The following is a 20,254-nucleotide window of genomic DNA, read 5'->3' as shown; positions in this document are numbered from 1 at the left end:
GAGGATATCTGAAATTTTTTTTACATATATGCAAGTTAGGGGATCTCTGGTTACACATTAAAAACAGCTAGTCAAAATGGTCAGCAAACTAGAGTCCATAGACAAAATCCCAGTGCATCACTCATTTGGGCATAGCCCATTAACTAAGAATGGTTTTTATATTTTTTAATGGTTGAAAAGAAAGGAATATTTCATGACACATGAGATTATGTGACATTCAGATTTCAGTGTACATAAATCAAGTTTTATTGGAACACAGCCACACTCAGTCATTTACATCGTGTCTTTGGCTGCTTTTGTGCTACAGTTGTGCTGCAGGCAGAATTGAGTATGTGTGACAACTCAGCTCGTTTAAGAAAATATATATTTAGCTTATAAGGTTGCCACTGGCTTTTTACAGAAAAAAAAATTCTGATCTCAAGTTTAAGTAATAAGGAATATTTACTATCTTAAGAAGTCTACAACAAAAGGTTGTTCTGAAGGTTTAAATCAGATTTTGTAACATGCTTAACAGCGCATGCTGTTTTTTTTGGTAGTCCCCTACACACACATCAATTGGGATCAAACCCAGGGTCTCTTGCATACTAGGCAAGGGCCCTACCACTGAGGTACATTCTTAGCCTTATTTTTGATACTTCTATGACAATTTTTCGAGGAAATAGGGGCAAAACAAGAGATTGAATAATAGATGCACCTAAGAGAGGTAAAGAACTGAGAAAATTTCAAAATGGATTTTATCAGAAAAATTGTACTTGCCTTGCTTTCCTTTTCACCTATACTTTGGGCTCTAGGAGAATTTGATGCTTTTTCTTTCTGTACTTAGGGGTTATTTATTCTTAAATCCTCAGAGACTTCTATTTAAATAATGGTCCAGACCTACCATGAGAGAGAGGATGCTCTAACCTAGGGTGGGGAGTGATCTGGGTGTGAGTTGTATGTGAGCAGGCATGCAAGGAGGATCCAAACACCTGTTTGATTCTTCTTATTGGTTATAAATGAAAACTGAATATTTTCAATGGTCCTTCTGTCATGCTCGTAGAAGAAAAGTTAGTGTGAAAAACTTGGGTTTTCTTCCCAGAGTTTGTTTTTATCTCCCATGTTCGTGATTTCAGCATCAGAACTAGAATTTTTAATGGTCCTACATTTATTAATCTAGCAGATTGACAAACTAGGCCAGTTGCCTATTTTTGTAAATAAAGTTTTAGTGGAACATAGGCCCACCCAGTTCATTCACATATTGTCAGTTGTTGCTTTCACTCTACACATTGAGTAATTATGACTGAGACAGGGTAGCCTACAAAGTTGAAAATATTTACTTGCTAACTCTTTAAGAAAAAATTTGTTGACCCATACTAGATAACAAATGGAGGACCATGAAAGGAGTAGGGAGAAGACAAAGAAAAGCTGTATTTAGATTCCTTTGGAAGGAATGATTTGGTTAAACATCATTTATTTGGGAGGTGATCCTGGAAATACTGATACAGGAAGATAGAAGTAATATAGAGAAAGATATGGTGCTTTAATGAACACGTTACCACTGGCATCCAGGACATAATCCTCCTGAGGCTTCTGGAACACTATATAAAAGTAGCCTCAATTTTTTTCCCCCATAAGGCCTTAGTTTGAGGATCCTCCTAGGATATGAAACACACCAGCACTTCTGGCTTGCCTATCCTGCGTGATGGTGCTTTTGTGGCCATAGAAAGCCCTTTTGAATACAGGTATAGGTGCTTGGTAGGACACCAGCAGTAATCAGGCAAGGACATGCACAATAGTGAATACCACTAGGATTATGACCAGGGATTATGACCAGGGCACCAACTTCTATGCTTACACATATTAAAGGAGATAAAGAGTTTCATTTTACTCCTGATTGTATTTTTCTATCACCCTGTCCATTTTTGTTTGTTCCTTGTTTATAAAATGGACGAATGTAAATATACTTCTTTATATTCAGATTCTTATTTAATCTGACCCTTTCAGAATTGAACTAAAAAAAAATGAGATTTTATCCCATGTTAACATATTTTGTACTGAGTTCACTCCTTCGTCTCCTTTCATTGACTTGGGTATATAGGTCTAAAGATGCCTTTTCATATAAAATACATGTGATGATGGGTCTAAAGTGGAAGATCTTAAGTATGGTACATTTTAAAGGCTAGTTCTGTCAGAAAATCAATAGCATATTTGGTTACTTTACAGTGTTTTGCAAATATCAAGTCTCTCTTCCACAAGCATACTTTTTAAGGCATTCTTCCTTTTATAGATTAAGAACTGTTAGAAATTTACTTTTGAGGGGATGTAAATTTTTTATACTTGTCTTTTTTGGTTCTAAATAAAACAAGTTAAGCAAATAACTCTAAAATATATCAACTGGATTAAGAATTGTAAGTTAGAATTTATAAGTTGTATTCTGTTTTCCAGCTCACTTTGCCCTGTGATTTTTGGTCATGAAGTAAGTATTTTACTTCGTCTTCACTTAAAAAAACATATAAAGTCAACAAAATAATACTAAAAAGCTACTCTGTTAAAAAATAGCTACTCATTTTAACGTGAATCTTTATTCTCCATGAATTAATGATATGGGAGGCAGACTATAGCCCCTTGTAAGAAAAAACTGCTTATCAAGTACATTTATTTCATGGGAATGAGTTTTTTTAAAAAGTGACTAAGTTAAAGTAGGGACCATAAATATTTCTCATTTTTATGGAATGGATTTATGTCTTGCAAATTAGGCCTTTACTTAGCAGTTTGTAAGATACATTTCTTGTTTTAATGCATTCAAGCTTTTATTTTTTAAGCATTTATGTTATAGTTCATTTCTAGATTTTTATTATAAAAAAAGTTAAAGTTCTATTATGCTTTAAAAAAATCCTCAAACATATCAGAGTTGAAGAATACTCCTTTTGCTAGTCATCTTTGTGATTGTTTTTTTTTTCCCCTGGTTTTTATTTATTTATTTATTTATTTATCTCTTTTATACCTAAGCTCGTTAAAGCAGCGTTGGCATTAGCACTCTTTGGAGGTACCCAGAAATATGCAGATGACAAAAACAGAATACCAATTCGAGGAGACCCACATGTCCTTGTTGTTGGAGATCCAGGCTTGGGAAAGAGTCAGATGCTACAGGTAAAAAAAAATCAGTCCTTTTAGTGTTCGACCTTTTGCTTGTAAAAATGTATGAGTTATTGACAAGTGAATTTTCTCAAAGCATAGAATGTTTGTGTTTTAGAGGATCTGCTTTGTTTGGTGGCAGAGGTAAGCTGGAGTTTGAATAACATATAACTTGTATTTGACCCTATTTTCAAATTGAATCAGTCTCCTGACATACAGGCTGCACAAGCATTCTGGTTTGATACTTCAACTATAAAGAAATGAAATTTAACTGTACTTTGTTATTGTGATATGACCTCTTATATAAAAGGCTAGTTAAGGAGGTAAAACAGAGTCTCCCATTCTGTCTCCATACAAGCACATAAATATAGTATTGCGCTTTAAGAACAATCTGATAGAGGCAAGGGATCTGTTTTTATACTTCTGCATGTTTCTCCCGAATATAAAGCAAAGCAACTTTTTTTTTTAATATTTATTTTTCAGTTTTATTTTTATTTTTACGTGGTGCCGAGAATCGAACCCAGTGCTTCACGCATGTCAGGCGAGTGCGTTACCACATGAGCCACATCCCCAGCCCAAAGCAACTTCTTTGATCAGTTAATTGTTGGTCACCAAGAAGATTTTGTCCAGTGTTTTTTCCCTCCTGGGTTTGTGATGGCTCCAATAGATGCTGTTTGTTGGAGTGCTTGTGGTTTCCTCAGAGTGGTGCCTGGTAAGCCAGCCATACATATTGGTTTAATTCAGAATGCCCTTGACTCTTTTCTTCCCTGCCTAGTGGGGAAAATGTGGCCAGGCCAAGGGCTCCCTGTGAGTTGTAGTCCTGTAGTTCCTGAATCTTTGGGAACCCTGACTTTCCCTAAGAATCACCTTTGGAGCTCTTTGAAAATACTGTGGCCAGCCCAAGCCAATTGAATTAAGAGTCTCCAAGTTAGAGTCCCAGTATCTGTTCATGTGTAATCCCACATAGTGATTCTGATATGCAGCCAGGATTGAGAACTGCTTGGATCTTGCCATTGCAACTCCAGTGTCCCTCAGGTGTGAGTCATTCTTTATACCCTGTGCTTGAATATTAAACTAGTCTTTATTTTAATTCCATTTAAGTATTGCATCCGTGTTTGATTCCTTTTGATGAGCTAAGCCTACTTTAAAAAAAAAAAATCTATTCTGAGCCCTTGCCACAGCATGACAATGGAGGCACAATACATAGTTGTAGGTGAAACAAAGTTCATAATAAAAATGAAAGCAGAATATTTCACCAAAATATGCAGGAGAAGGTATATGTGGAGATTTGCATTGTTACAGCTTTCTTTTCTTTTGTACTTGTGTGTTTTAGTACCAACAAGTGTTAAAGCAGTGTTAGCATTAGCACTTTTCTTGATGTTTAGAACCAGAATAAATGCTTTTGTGACTCTTGACTGAATTTTAAAATAGAAGCTGTAAAATTAATGGAAATTAAACATTGTAAAAAAAAAGAGGGTATTGCATATAAGCCCCACTAAGCCAGGTTTTTAAAAATTAGGCTGATGTAGTTAAGAGCTGTTTACTTCTTGAAACTTGTTTCCCTCTGTTAAGAGTATCGTAAAGGGCTAGAGTTGTGGCTCAGTGGTAGAGTGCTTGCCTGGCATGTGTGAGGCTCTGGGTTTGATCCTCAGCACCACATATAAATAAATAAAATAAAAGATTCATTGACAACTAAAATATATTTTTTTAAAAAAGAGGTATCATAGGTTTTTCAAAAAGACTAAAAAATATGGAATTGCAAGTAACAAACTGTTTTTGAGTCAGTGTCATAGGGTCTTTTGGGGTGTGCCCTGTACAAGTCTAGAGTGTACCACTGACAAAGATGACAATGTGATCCCAACAGTATATACAACTATAATGCAGGGGAAAAAACAAAATAATGCAAATGCTATCTCCTGGAGTCAGGCAGTGCATATCCACATACCATGGCTTTGAGTTGTGCGCCTATGATGTGCTTGTACCAGGTTAAGTGCCTTGCATACACTATTTCATAAGTTGAGGTTTGGTGAGATCCAAGATTGGTGTTTTTAATTCAGTACTATTTACTTTTCTGACCTATCGTAACTTATCTGCTTAGAAGGTAAACACATATTGAACAATTTTATTACCTGATCTTTAAAGCATTGAGCTTTTAAAATTAAAATTGGTATTCAGGATTTGCTGTTTGTACTTGAAAAATGAGCATAAAATGGAATTGTGTTAAACATTGACATGACCACAAACTCTAGGGTTAGATTGCCTGGGTCTGATGGAATCCTGGCTTCCCACCTTCATAGCTCACTTCATTGTCACTCACTATAAGCTTTACTTTCTACATCAGTAAATAAGAATACTTTTCCCTTCATAGTGGTGAAGATTGTATAGTAAAGCTCCTAAGAGAATTCTGAGCATGTAGCTAATATTTGTGAGCAATTAAGTATTTGCTGTCATTTCTCTTTTACTCTGATTCTTTTATATGTTTTTTTTTGTAGGCAGTATGCAACGTTGCTCCACGTGGTGTATATGTCTGTGGTAACACTACGACTAGCTCTGGTCTAACTGTAACTCTTTCAAAAGATAGTTCCTCTGGTGATTTTGCTTTGGAAGCTGGGGCTCTGGTACTTGGTGATCAAGGTGAGAGATAACAGGGATACTAGTCAATAATTCTTTTTTGTTGTTGTTCTTTTTAGATATACTTGCCAGTAGAGCATATTTTGACATATTATACATACATGGAGTATAACTTTGTTTTTGTGGTTGTACATGTTATGGAGTTAAACTGGTTGTGTATTCATATATGAACCTAGGAAAATTATGTCTGATTCATTCTACTCTTTACTATTCCCCTCCCCCATCCCTTCCCACTAATCAATAATTCTGCATTTTTGTTCTGTTTTTTTGTTTGTTTGTTTGTTTTTCCAAAAAACGGTTTCTTTTTTCGGTTACTTTACATTTGGTCCAAGAGGCCTTTGGATAGCATTGCTTAACCAGTGAGTTGCCAATGAATGTCAGAATTCATAATTGAAAATATGGTACTTATAATGTTTATTTAGACTATAGAATTAAAACTGGAACTTAAGTCCTTTATTTTCAGAATCTCTTAGCACATACAATTACGTATAAAAATTAAAAGTTTTGGAGCTTGTAAGCTCTCTATAGAGTAGGATTTAGATATCTTGTTGATTGACTATTCACATTGACTAGTATTTAAGTGCTCATTTAATACAATTGAATGTATTAATGTTACTTAGCTCAAAATAGTCTGGTTACCTTGAACTCAAAAGAAAGTGGATGTCATCATATACTAAAAAGAGACTTGCCATATAAGTTTAGAGCTGTCACTTTAGAATTTTAGTTTTCCTATATTTCAAACCCTATATTAGGGTTTTTCCAGGGTTTGAGTGATAGTAGGACTCAGCAAGAATGGATCCTCACATTGGACGTTAGTAATTAAGTTTTTTCTTGTGATGCCTTAAAACATGTTCCTTATGCATATGTCAGATTCCAGTCCAATGGAGAATATTCTTTGAGTTTGCCAGTCATCTCATTATTTCTAAGTCCAGTATTGTTATCAACATTTGACACAGGGGATCACTCCTCCCTTTTGAAACACTTGAAACTCGGATGTCAGGTCACCATACTTTGCTAGGTTTCTTCTTACTTCACTTGCTATTCCTTCTCAGTCTTTAGTGCATCTTCATCTCCTCAGCTTCTTAACTAGTAGGTACTTTAGGTACTTAGTTCTTGAACCTTTTGTCTTCCAAGTCTATACTTACTTTATTGGAGGTCTTGAACTTAGTGTTATGGCTTTGTTTACCTACTTGTCTGCTAAAAATTCCAAAATTTATAATCTTTTCTCCTTTGAACACCAAGCACATATTCTTATCTATAGAGTATCTCCATCAATTTCTCAAACGTTACACGTCTAAAGCCAAAATCCTCATCTTGCCTTTTAAGCCTATTCCTCATCAGTAAATAATTCCATAGTTCTATTTGCTTAAATCAGGAAACATGGCGGCATCCTTGACTTGTTTTTCATACACACACTTAACTTCTTAGTAAATCTTCCTTTACATTTAAAATCTATCCAGTATCTACTTCTTCATTGCTCCTACCCTGGTCTGTGACATCATCATCTCTCACTTGGATTCTTACCTTTAATGACTTTACCTCTTTCTATTGTTTTTAATGAAGTAAAGTAATCTCATAAAATCTTGATTTATGTTATTCTTTTGCTCAGCTGCCTATCTTAATCAGAGTGAAAGCCAAAGTCATGAGGGTAGTCAAGGGCCATTCACATTCTGGCCATTCATCACTTCTTCTGCCTCATTACCTACTGCTTCCCTCTTGTGTCCTCTTCTCTGGCTATACTGGCCTCCTTGCTGTACCTTGAACATCATCAGAATTCCAGGTGTATCATATTCCTGCATCAGGGCCCTTGTTATTAATCCCAGGAATCCCACGTATGTCTGCAAGCATTTGTTCCTTTCCTACCTCATGTTTTTGCTCAAGCATTCTGCCCCAGCAAGTCTTTCTAAACATATTTTAAGTAGTCATAGCATCATTCCTTCACACTGTTGCTGCCTTAGCAAGCCCTATTCTCTTTACACTACTTTTTCTTTCATAGTACCTACCATTTCCCATATGATTTACATTTTTAATTGTCTGCCTCCTGTCAACAGAGAATAATGTAAGCTTCACAAGGGTAGGGAATATTGTCTTTTTAGTAGTATATCTTGCATGCCTAGAATATAGTACTGGTATGTAGAAGTTATTAAATATTTATTGAGTTAATGAACTCAAGATTATAATATAGCATATCAGAAGTGAGAATATTTTTGCTGAGATACCAGGTGAAGGAAATAAGCATATGAAAAGAATACTTTCTGTTAAATCATAAAATTTCTCATTTAGAAGTTGAAGGTGACTTGGAGGTTTAGCTGTATAGACAGTTAATGGAATTTGGAATTTAAAATGCAGAATGTGAAGAACCAGTGTCATCTCTACCAAATATAAGTAGATAAGTTAGCGCTAGGATGGTGAACATTGCACTGTTAAAATAAAAAGAAATTTTACAAATATAAAGGAAAAAATACAAAGGAAAGGTCAGCAAAGATTGGGTTCTAGAAACAAACACAGGATCCTACTAAAATCTTTACTGAAGACTTTCAGGGGATAAAACAAGTAATAAAGCTGTGTAATACTTCCCTTCTTCAGCATCTAATGAAATGACCAAAAAATGTTAAATTGCATAATTTAACATTTATATTTGAACAGGGAAATGAGTTTATGCTTTAAAATCAGGGGTCAGCGAATTTCAGCCTATAAGTCAAGAACAGCCTGCAGTCTGTTCTAATACAGTACACAAGCTAAACTGGTTTTTATGTTTTTAAAGGGTTGTAAAGAACAAACAAACCGAAGAATGTACAAGACTGTAGTAGCCTGCAAAACTGGAATATATACAACTGTTCCTTTGTAGATAAAGTTTGTTGTCTCCTACTTTACACTCTGCAAAGTAGCAGCCAGAGAAGAAGTAGCTTTGATTTTGTTCCTACCCCATCCCTACCTCTGAGGAAAAGTACTCGTCATTTTGAGAATTTCTAATAATACCATTGATTCCAGAGAGGTGTGGGCAGACAGAGTAATAAGCAACACATGGAAAATTTGAGATAAAGCCTTCACATACCCCACTGCCAAGACCAGGGAAAAATCATAGGGAAGGCTCATTATCATTCAGAGTGCCTTACTGAATAGCTGAGACAAGCTAATGTACAGGAATCTTCTGTAGTGAACATGGACACATTCTCAACAGTGAGGGGTGAACCTTTTCAAAAGAGATGAGTAAGAAAGGTGGCCCAAAGTTCAACAAAGCCCCCTTGCTTCCTCTCCCAAATGTTTGGGATACTGAAAGGTAGGGTTAACACCCTAGCCTGCAAATTGTAGATAAAGAGGGAAAAAAATGGATCAAAAAAGTGCCCAGTCTAGATAAAATTATAATTGAAGGAACCAATGAAAATTCACCCTGAATTTTTCAAACATTTAATAAGTACATGAATTTAATGAAATAAAACAAGTGGAGGACATGGTAAGGACACTATAGATAGCAAGTTGATGACTAGCAATATAATTACTAAAGCAGCGTATAGCACTAATCCTGCCAAAGGAGAAATTAAAGGTACAGAGGAAGGTTTAAAATAATCTCAGCAAATGCAAAAGAAAAGAACAGTTTAAAATAATTAGAGGGGCAATTATAGAGACAAAAATGAAGGGCATTTGACATAAAAGATACTTGACTCCATGAATTACAGAACCCAGTAAATGGAACCAGAAGTGGATCATGGAATCTTGAAATTTATACCGAAGACTCATCAGCAATTATTTCTCATAGCACCTCTGAGCTAAGCTAATAAGGTTTACCTGGATATAGAGTAGATATACATGAGGTTAACCCACAGCAAAGTCCTTCAGATATGACCCCTTAACAGCTAATTTAACTGATCTGGGGAAGTGGGAAGAAGATATTACAAGGTGATATTAGGAGGTTTTCATTAACTTATGGATTATATAACATTCCTGCCCTAGCACATAAAATGCCTTCAGTCAGTGGTGGTGCTTTGTTTTAGGTTTAAGTTGGTTAAGTGATTCCTTGCAAGTGTATGATTAGAACCTGGTATTTTTTTTTTATTAGTTGTTCAAAACATTACAAAGTTCTTGACATATCATATTTCATACATTTGATTCAAGCGGATTATGAACTCCCATTTTTACCCTATATACATATTGCAGATTCACATCGGTTACACATCCACTTTTTTACCTACTACCATACTAGTGTATGTTGTATTCTGCTGCCTTTCCTATCCTCTACTATCCCCCCTCCCCTCCCCTCCCCTTCTCTCCCCTCCCTTCCCCCCTTCCCTTCTTCTCTCCCTACCCCATCTACTATAATTCATTTCTCTCTCTTGTTTATTTTTCCCCTTTCCCCTCACTTCCTCTTATATGTAATTTTGTATAACAATGAGGGTCTCCTTCCTTTACCATGCAATTTCCCTTCTCTCTCTCTTTCCCTCCCCGCTCTCGTCCCTGTTTAGTGGTGATCTTCTTCTCATGCTCTTCCTCTCTATTCTGTTCTTAGTTACTCTCCTTATATCAATGAAGACATTTGGCATTTATTTTTAAGGGATTGGCTAGCTTCACTTAGCATAATCTGCTGTAGTGCCATCCATTTCCCTGAAAATTCCATGATTTTGTCATTTTTTAAGAACCTGGTATTGTTGACAGCTGTCCCTAGATTTTCTGTTCTATAGAGCCCATACTCTTCCTCTCAAATTATGCTGTCCCACTATCCCTACAAGATCTCCTTTTAACCACTCCCCACTCCAGAAAACTCATCTTACATAATTATGCATATCTCATAGGATTTTTTAAGTGTTTTTAAGTATTTTTGAATTAAGTCCATAAGCATTTTGAGTATGCTTATATCTTCATTTTTGCAACTTACAACATAATGCTGTGTTTATGGAAAAGTGGTGAACACATAAATATTACATAAAACTTAGTTAAACAAAACAAATATAAAGCAAACAGTAATTTTCCATTGTATGACCTTTTTTTTTTTTTTACCACTGTATGACCTTTTTTTAAATTTTAACTAGGAACAAACTGAAATAATTATTTATTGTAGAATAATCTATCTTACAAAATTTGGAACTAGACCAAAGAAAAATATTTTTTGTCCATATTATTCTACTGTGATTGTAGGCATTTGTGGAATAGACGAATTTGATAAGATGGGGAACCAACATCAAGCCTTGTTAGAAGCCATGGAACAGCAAAGTATTAGCCTTGCTAAGGCTGGTGTGGTTTGTAGCCTTCCTGCAAGAACTTCCATTATTGCTGCTGCAAATCCAGTTGGGGGACACTACAATAAAGCCAAAACAGTTTCTGAGAATTTGAAGTAAGTCTTTTCACTTTAAGATCATGAACCCTTAATAAACCAATAAAAAGATAATAGGATATAAATGGATAGTTCACAGAAGTTAAAAGTTCCAGTATATAAAATGTGCTTGAGTAGTGGAAATTAAAAACAATGTAGTACCATTGATAGCTACCAGATGGACAAATATTTTAAATTTCAACAGTCATTATTGGTAAAGGAGTGGGGAAATGGGTTCTCACATACACCATTAGTATTTTGAGGGAAGACCTGCTATGTTTATCACAATGCTGTAAATATATAATCACATTTGCTTCAACCATTTTACTTTTGGGAGTCTTGGTCACAGAAAAAAGGCATAAAGATATACTTTAGGGTGGCTACTGAACCACTGTTTATCACTGGGAAAAAACAGAATACTTAAAACCATATTAAAATTACACAGTAGAGAGTAGCAATTTAAGAATGAAAGTGGCTTTGAATGTACTGATAGAAAAACATTTTTATGCTTTGTTATTGAGAAGACCATGTTACATTCTTACAAATATATTGTGATCTCACTTTTTTAAAAAACAATGTTTATATGTTAAGCATGTGTACTTTCTCTTCTAATTAGTTTTGAACAGTTTGGATGAAATATGGAAAGTGGAAAACAGATTTAAGTATTGCAAAAGTGAGAAAAAGACTAGAGTACTTCATATGAAAAATTAGAACCTTAAGTCTAGTGAGGGGAGAAAGCTAACTTTCTAGTTTTTAAAATTTTATTTATTTATATTTGGGGGGGTGGGTACTAGGGATTGAACTCAGGGGCACTCAACTACTGAGCTACATCCCCAGCCTTATTTTATTTAGAGATGGGGTCTCTCACTGAGTTGCTTGGTGACTCACTGTTGCTGAGGTTGGCTTTGAACTCATGACCCTCCAGCCTCATCCTCCCAAGCTACTGGGATTACAGGCGTGAGCCACTGCATCTGGCTTTTTTATTTATGTTTTTGAGATGAAGATCTCATTGTGTGGCCCAGGCTGGTCTTGAACTCAGGGCTCAAGTGAACCTTCTGTGTTAGCCTCTCCAGTAACTGGACCTACTAGGTGTGTAACATCACCCTGGCTAACTTCTTAATATTAATGATTTATACCTCATATAAAAATAGTATTTGATATATCATTAAATACACAATTATACTTGAGGATCTGGAGCATTTCCATGCTACCACCACCAAAAATGTCAATCTATTAGGAATTTTTCTTTAGTGAAGTATTATAAAAATCAGAAAGATCCTCTTGAATAAAAATATAGGACACTTGGACTCTGATTTTAGTGGCATCATAGACCTGTTTTGGAGCCTTCATCACATTGTTCGGTCACTCCAGATTTCATTTCTCATGTCTTTAATTAATTAATTAATTAGGTATATATGACAACAATGCATTTTGATTCATTGTACACAATTGCAGCACAACTTATATTTCTATGGTTGTACACAATGTAGAGACATCATAAGTGCAGTCATACATGTACCTAAGTTAATAATGTCCATTTCGTTCCACCATCTTTCCTGCCCCCATGCACCCTCCCCTCTCTACCCTCCTTCCCTTTTACCCAACCAAAGTTCCTCCATTTTTTCCCATGCCTCCACCATATCCATTATGGATTAGCATCCACTTATCCGAGAGAACATTTGGTCTTTGGTTTTTTGGGATTGACTTACTTCGCTTAGCATGATATTCTCCAACTCCATCCATTTACCTGCAAATGCCATGATTTTATTCTCTTTTAATGCTGAATTATATTCCATTGTGTATATATACCACAGTTTCCTTATCCATTCATCTATTGAAGGGCATCTAGGTTGCTTCCACAGTTTAGCTATTGTGAATTAAGCCGAAGTTACCTGGATTGATGGGTTCAGAGAAGATGACTAAATAGAACATTTTGCATTTTGTTTCTAATGACTAATAGACTTTGAAGAAAAAGGTTTTTGCTTCTGAATGAGACAAATACTTTGAGAATCTCAATGTTTTGGTTAGAAAAAAAATATAAAAGCTTAAGACTCAATTAAATACAGCCTCTGATAGAAAATATAACATTGCCAGTTAGTAATAATAGAACATAAAGGAGAAGTGGTTGTTTTGATTCCAATCATTGTTTCTTCTTTCTTTCATACTTCCTAGAATGGGGAGTGCCCTACTATCCAGATTCGATTTGGTCTTTATCCTGTTAGATACCCCAAATGAGCAGCACGATCATTTACTCTCTGAACATGTGATTGCAATAAGAGCTGGAAAGCAGAGAACTGTTAGCAGTGCCACAGTAGCTCGTATGAATAGTCAAGATTCAAATACTTCCATACTTGAAGTGGTTTCTGAGAAACCATTATCAGAAAGACTAAAGGTATACATGTTTTTCCTTAATCCTTCAGTTTGGTTCTATTTGAATGTTCAGTGTGTGACGGAAGCTGGGTTTATGGCACCATAATGGGACCTAGATTCAATTCCCAGCAACCAAAAAGAGATTAAAAAAAAAAAAAAAGTTCAGTGTTTAGTTTATGGTAGAGTAATAATATATAAACTTTCATACAATGATACTAGAGTTTATGTAAACTTTGAAATCATCTAAGTCAGTGAGAATGAGAACTACAGCTATAATGTTTTCTTTGTTTAGAAGTACATATTTTAGAATTATATGTTTCTCTAAACAAGTTATTTTAGCAGGAAGATTTTATTGCTGCTTATTCTGTAATCTTGGGCCTTTCTATCATGCTTTAGGTAGTTCCTGGAGAAACAATAGATCTGATTCCTCACCAGCTATTGAGAAAGTACATTGGCTATGCTCGACAGTATGTCTACCCAAGGCTGTCCACAGAAGCTGCTCAAGTTCTTCAAGATTTCTACCTGGAGCTTCGGAAACAGAGCCAGCGGTTAAATAGCTCACCAATCACTACTAGGCAGCTGGAATCTTTGATCCGTCTAACAGAGGTTTGTTAATTTTACATTCATACTTTTTTTTTTTTTTTGGCAATAAGAGGGTAGATGTAATTTCCATTTTGATCAAATTGCTGCACAACTGACTTTTCTTCCTATGGAGAGATGTTAAAAATTGACATATAAGTGTTTAAAAAGATTGGTCACAACTGTAACATGTCAACATATAGTGATTTCTTTCTAGGCACTGGACCAGTTACTTACTATGTAACTTTTCTTTTTCTTTGGAACATTTGTCCACTGAGCCACATCCCCAGCCCTATTTTGTATTTTATTTAGAGACAGGGTCTCACTCAGTTGCTTAGTGCCTCACTGTTGCTGAGGCTGGCTTTGAACTCTCGATCCTCCTGCCTCAGCCTCCCAAGCCACTGGGATTATAGGCATGTGCCACCATGCCCAGCCCTTATTTTTTTTTAATGGCACTTAGGAAATTCCTCAAGTGTCTGAAAAGTCCATGTTGGGTATTTGGTAACATGAAATGTTCCAAGTACTTAGGTGTTTGATTTGATTACCTAATAGGTCTGTAAGGATAATACCTATATTTCTAACAGCAATATCTTTTCATTTCACATTTTGGGATGCTACAAGAATTTTGGTAGTTAAAATAATAAAATCTTCTGAAATGAACACTCTTAGAAAAAGATGTTAGTAGGTAGGAATAAGTTTTATCAGTATTTTAAATATGTTATTTTTATACTCAAGCTTTTTAATTATTTTTGTAATTCTGACTTTTCCTATCTCCCTCAAAAGTCAGTTGTTATGTACAGTGAATAAATAAGTTAGACATAGCATACATGCTCAAACAGTAGTAAATATTTTTAACTTTTGTTATTTTAAAATTCTTGTTTCTTTTCAAAGGCACGAGCAAGGTTAGAATTAAGAGAGGAAGCAACCAAAGAAGATGCTGAGGATATAGTTCAAATTATGAAATATAGGTGAGTTTAAAATTTTAAATGCTTTTAAAATGAAAAGATAGTTATCTATCTTCCCATCTCAAACTATATTGTTAATAAGGTTATTTAGCCTATGAGATTATTTATTTTCCTTCAAAGAAATTATACTTTCTTGGTTTAAAATATTTCTGGCTGTGTATATCTTTAGGTAATTTTTGAGCTTGGTGTGGTATTTCATGCCTGTAATCCCAGCAACTTGGGAGGTTGATGTAGAAGGATTGTAAGCTAGGAAAATTTAGGGAGACCGTTGTCTCAAAAAAAAAAAAAAAAAAGGTTGGGGATGTAGCTCAGTGGTAGAGTGCCTCTAGGTTCCATCTCTAGTACTGAAGTTGGCGGGGAGAGTTAAAAAAAGAAAAAAAAAATTTAATGGGTAATACATTCATATGGTTCTGAAATAAAAAATACATATTTTGAGAATGCTTATTTTTATCCATTTACCACTCATCCTTCTCCACTGAGATACCCATTACTTCCCCTTAAATAGCATACTGTTTACACTTTGTACCATTTTTAAATTTAAGGCTGTATCCATAGATCATTCTTTATTAAGTAATGGGGAACTTTTTAAGTAGTTACATAGTATTCTGTTGTAAGATACATTGTAGTTTATTTAATCAGTCCCTCATTGCTAGATTCATGAATATTTTTGATTCTTGGCTATTAGAAACAGTGCTACATAAGTAATATTCTATATAAGATGCTTCACTTGTGGGTAAATTGTATTTTAATATATTCTTAAAAGTGATATTGCTGCTTACAAGGTAATTATATTTCAATTTTGATAAACAGTGCTCTCTTGTATCCTTTGCATTTTATATCATTAGGCAGATCATGATTTTTAGAAGGTAGAAAAGTTTCTCTTTAATTGAGTATATATGGATACTTTAGACATGTATTTATTTTTTTAATCAGCAAAAGTAAAAGCTAATTATTTTAGTGTTCTTTTCCCCCAAAATTTTAAATTTTAAATACATTTATAATAAAATTCAAAATTCCAAAGTTAAAAATTAGGTAGTAGAAAAGCTTTCTTCTTAACCTGCTTAATAGCTATCCAGTTCTTCCTCCTCCTGCCTTAGTAGCAACAAATATTACCAATTTTTTGTGTGACTTACAGATACAAAATACTCATCACAACTACATATGTGTATTTTCTTTTTTCCCCTTTGCAGACAGATGGTTGCATACCATATGCAATTGTATATTATATATGAATATTGTATATATTGTATATGTATGTTGTATATAAACATTGATTTCATTTAGAATGTATTTTGGTTATTGTTCCATATCACTGCCTAGAAGAGTTCTGCCCTCATCTTCACAACTTTATCATAATTTAGGTTTAAATTTTATTTTTTCAATGCTCTCACAGCAAATAAAATTGAAATCAGGATTCTATTTTTCCAAGGCCAAAGTATGTTAAAGATGTCAAAGGTAGATGTATTAGTTTTCTAGTTGCTGATATTCTGGGGCTTGCATGGTGTCAGAACTAGGTGGCTTTGCCCAGTTGTTTCTCTTTGGCTGTGAATTATAGTGCCTCACAGATGGAAAAACAAGGCTGTAGAGTCCAATCTGGAGCTGCTAGGCAAGTTAGATTCTGCTCTCAGTCTCTTGTATAAAACACACCACAAAGGATTGTGCTCTGATGTGTCTTCAGTGATGCTATTGAAGGTGATAAATGTGGTTCTGGCACAGTAGTGGACACTCAGTGACACTATTTAGTCTCAGTGCCAGCTTTGATATTGAGAATATCCCCTTTTTCCTCTGGCTCATACAATAAACTGAACCCTTCAAAAACTAGCAAATTTTGGATCCCATATTAGAAGATTGCAAAATTACACCATCAAAGAATTTCTAGGGTCTAATTCTCAGTGCTGTCATTCTAAATTGTGCAACAGCCCTCAACTAGAGAACCTTTTTTCTCTTTCCTAATGGGGAAAGACTTTATCTAGTTTTCTTTATCCTCAGTCTGGTACTGCTTCATACATGGAGGCTGCTTGGTTCCCTCAGCTGTCTCTGCAGGTATGCATATGATTAGAAGGGAACCCAAACTGAAGGCCTGAGCAATAATCTGAGCTTGTTTTTTTCTCGTATAAGCAGTCTATAGAAGAGGAGGAACTTTTTCTTTAATTCAGTATGTTAGAGTTTGTCAGCAACAGTGAGGATAGAGAATGGATTGCAAATGATTTGAATTGTGTGTAGCATTATTTCCATGGTAGACCCAGTTAAACATATTGAGATTACATTGGATTATCTGTTTTCTATACTAAATGTGCTTTCTCCTTAGCCTATGAGAGCAGGGACCTTCTCAGTCTCATTTACCACAGTGTATTTCCAAGGCCCAGAATCATGCCTGGCACACTGTAGGCCCTCATTTAATGCTAAAAGTGAGCTTAGTAATCATTGTTCATTCTTTAAATTTTCTGTTTTAGTTTCTTATCTCTTCAGCTTCATTGAAGGTTTGCCCTTAAAGTGGTTTTTGAAACTGTAAAATTACATTTTAATTGGGAAGCCTAAGCTTGACTGAAAAAAATCTAAACTGTAACATAGTTCATCTGAGTTAGCAGGGCACACAGCTGTACATTTTTTGAAAATTAAATGTTTGCATTTAAGATTCTTCTAAAATTGAAAATACACTAGGAAACATAACAGAATAGAGCAACCTTTAAAGGCTGGAGATTATTTTGAGTTTTTTCTATTTCAGGAAAGTAGCTCAAATATCTTACATATTTTCTTCATATCTGCAACATTGTAGCATGGATTAAAATTCCAAATATGTCACTTATTAGTTGTGTGACCTTTGGCAATTCACTTAACCTTACCAGACTTTGTGTCTTCATATGTACAATGAAAATAATAGTCTCTAAATCATAGGGTTTGGGGAAGGATTAAATTAGATATTCTATGGTAAAAAAAAATATATGATTAAGGTTAGTGTTACCTAATTATTAACGTAAAGCATTTTGACACCTTATAAGAAGCATACTGTAATCATAAAAGCCTAAGTAAGAGTATACTTTTCAGAGAAGAAAATACTCATCATAAGTTTTGTTGTTTTATTATAGTCTTATATTCCTATTAGTTCAGTTTGTTTTCTTTAATGTAGGCTATTATCTGTTCAAGGAACACAGTGAAAGTTTATTGTTAGTGACTTGAAGATCATTCCTATGAGCTCCATAAGTACAGGGATTGTACCTGTCTTGTTCACCAATATAAACCCACTGCCTAGCAGGTGACTGATACATAGTTGATTAATTTCTGATTAAATAACATCTTTGCTTCTTAACCTGGCTATGAGTTTGTATCTGTTTCATTGTACAGTTAGGGAATTGGCAATAAAGCTACGTTGTAGGCTGGTTAATTTAATCTCTAACTGGTGTTTTCAGACTTCCAGCTAAAACTCACTGTCAAGTGCATATTTCTTTCTTTGGTGCTATTGTAAAAATAAGAGAAAGTGAAAGAGAGCTGGAGGTAATATCTAACCATCATTACTGTGCATCAGCATAAACCTAGTTCATTTGTAGAGTATTTTAAAATGTCTTTTCTTTGCCAGATGCCGCCTCTCTAGGAAATAGGAACATATCTTTACCAAATAAAACCTAAATTTATTATGTTTAGAATTTTTAAAAAGAATGTTTCAGGTGTTGTTGTAGTTTGTCAACTCTGCTTTTATGTGTTTCTCTTTTCAAATTTAAAATTTTCTTAAAAGCAGTTGTAACTGTGTCCAAAATATTCTTATCCTAAACAAATCTATACCACACTGGATTTCAAAGTGGTCACTCAAAAAATACGTTTGAATCTTTGCTAAGTGAGAGTCTCATGGCTACTTCCAGGTTTTTCTGTTTTTTTTTCTTCTTTTTTTTGTACTAGAGATTGAACCCAGGGGTGCTTTACCACTGAGTTATATCCGCAGCCCTTTCTAATTTTTTATGTTTTGTTTTGCGACAGGTTTTCGCTAAGTATCTAAGGCTGGCCTTGAAGTTGTGATCCTACCTCAGCCTCCCATGTCGCTGGGATACACTTAGAAACCCAGAACAAAAATTCCTATAGCCATGCTATATTGAATAACATTTTCTTTCCCTTTCCTTAAGCATGCTAGGAACTTACTCTGATGAATTTGGAAACCTAGATTTTGAGCGATCACAGCACGGCTCTGGAATGAGCAACAGGTCAACAGCAAAAAGATTTATTTCTGCTCTCAACAGCATTGCTGAAAGAACTTATAATAATCTGTTTCAATTCCATCAACTTCGACAGATTGCCAAAGAGCTAAATATTCAGGTATGATAAACTTAATCTTTTTTTATTAATAATTTCAGGAGTCTCATTAATGAATAATAGTACAAAAACAGTTTTTATTTAAGATTTATACCTACCTCTTTACAAAGTTCTTTCAACATCTTCATAGCTAGAGGGAAGCATCATAGCAAGACCCAGTCTCCATACGGGGATTGCTGACAATCCCTGTGGGCAAGTCATCTTATTGTCTTTGAACCTCAGTTTCTTCATCTGTTATATGTACATCATTCCATCTGTTCTTCCTATTTCAGAGTTCTAGGGAAAAATCAATGTAATTGCATTTTTAAACATGTAAAATTACTTAATTTTAAAAGCTAGTCTAATTTTTGTTTTTACACTAAAAATATACTGAGGTGCAGTAAAAAGTACAAATAATTTTATTTCCCCAAGAAACTTGATAGTTACATATTACTATTGGAGAGATTAAAAAGTTATATTTTTAATCTAGCATATTGTGTATGTAGCCAGCAAACACTTTTAACATATTTTGGCCTATTAACAGGCTAATTTTTTTTTGATGTTTTCTTCCAGGTTGCTGATTTTGAAAACTTTATTGGATCACTCAATGACCAAGGTTTCCTCTTGAAAAAAGGCCCAAAGATTTACCAGCTTCAAACTCTGTGAAATGGCTTTGCCATGTCAAGGACTCCATTTAAAGCTGTCTCAAAAATGAAGACTATGTAAAAAATTGTTCTGAAAGATAATGATCTAAAAGTAATACATTAGGAAGAAAGTGTTATAATATAAAAAGTGATAGTCATGTGTTAAAATTTTATAGATTCCCCAAAAAACAAATTATTTACATTGTTTTATCTAAATGAAATAAATTATTTATAGTTGAATTTTTGAATTTTTTTAATATTTCAGTTTTACATATATTAGATGTTCATCAGGGAAAACATTCAGATAATACCTAAACAAATGAGCCTGTCCATGTTCCAATAAAATTTTCAACACTAAAATCTGAATT

General features: G+C 34.6%; 2 protein-coding genes across 6 annotated transcripts in view; one reads left to right on the top strand and one right to left on the bottom strand.

The window, feature by feature from the left end:
- Positions 1-20,126, top strand: part of Mcm8 (minichromosome maintenance 8 homologous recombination repair factor) — a 35,264-nt gene extending 15,138 nt beyond the window's left edge. The window contains exons 11-19 of the mRNA XM_076851543.1: positions 2,425-2,455; positions 2,989-3,129; positions 5,607-5,748; positions 10,876-11,071; positions 13,223-13,442; positions 13,817-14,026; positions 14,891-14,967; positions 19,077-19,266; positions 19,816-20,126. Coding sequence (XP_076707658.1) covers positions 2,425-2,455; positions 2,989-3,129; positions 5,607-5,748; positions 10,876-11,071; positions 13,223-13,442; positions 13,817-14,026; positions 14,891-14,967; positions 19,077-19,266; positions 19,816-19,908 — 1,300 coding nt within the window. The 3' untranslated portion in view covers positions 19,909-20,126. The remainder of the gene's footprint in view (positions 1-2,424; positions 2,456-2,988; positions 3,130-5,606; positions 5,749-10,875; positions 11,072-13,222; positions 13,443-13,816; positions 14,027-14,890; positions 14,968-19,076; positions 19,267-19,815) is intronic.
- Positions 1-20,254, bottom strand: part of Trmt6 (tRNA methyltransferase 6 non-catalytic subunit) — a 52,168-nt gene that overhangs the window by 28,356 nt on the left and 3,558 nt on the right. For all 5 annotated transcript variants that reach the window (XM_076851550.2, XM_076851548.2, XM_076851546.2 and 2 more), the window contains one exon: positions 19,362-19,539. The gene's annotated coding sequence lies outside the window, so the exon portion shown is untranslated. The remainder of the gene's footprint in view (positions 1-19,361; positions 19,540-20,254) is intronic.

This window comes from Callospermophilus lateralis, chromosome 3 (genome assembly GCF_048772815.1).
Source record: "Callospermophilus lateralis isolate mCalLat2 chromosome 3, mCalLat2.hap1, whole genome shotgun sequence".
In the NCBI taxonomy this organism is placed as follows: domain Eukaryota; kingdom Metazoa; phylum Chordata; class Mammalia; order Rodentia; family Sciuridae; genus Callospermophilus; species Callospermophilus lateralis.
The sequence above is the reverse complement of the archived record's forward strand: the minus strand, read 5'-3'. Positions and strand labels throughout refer to the sequence as shown.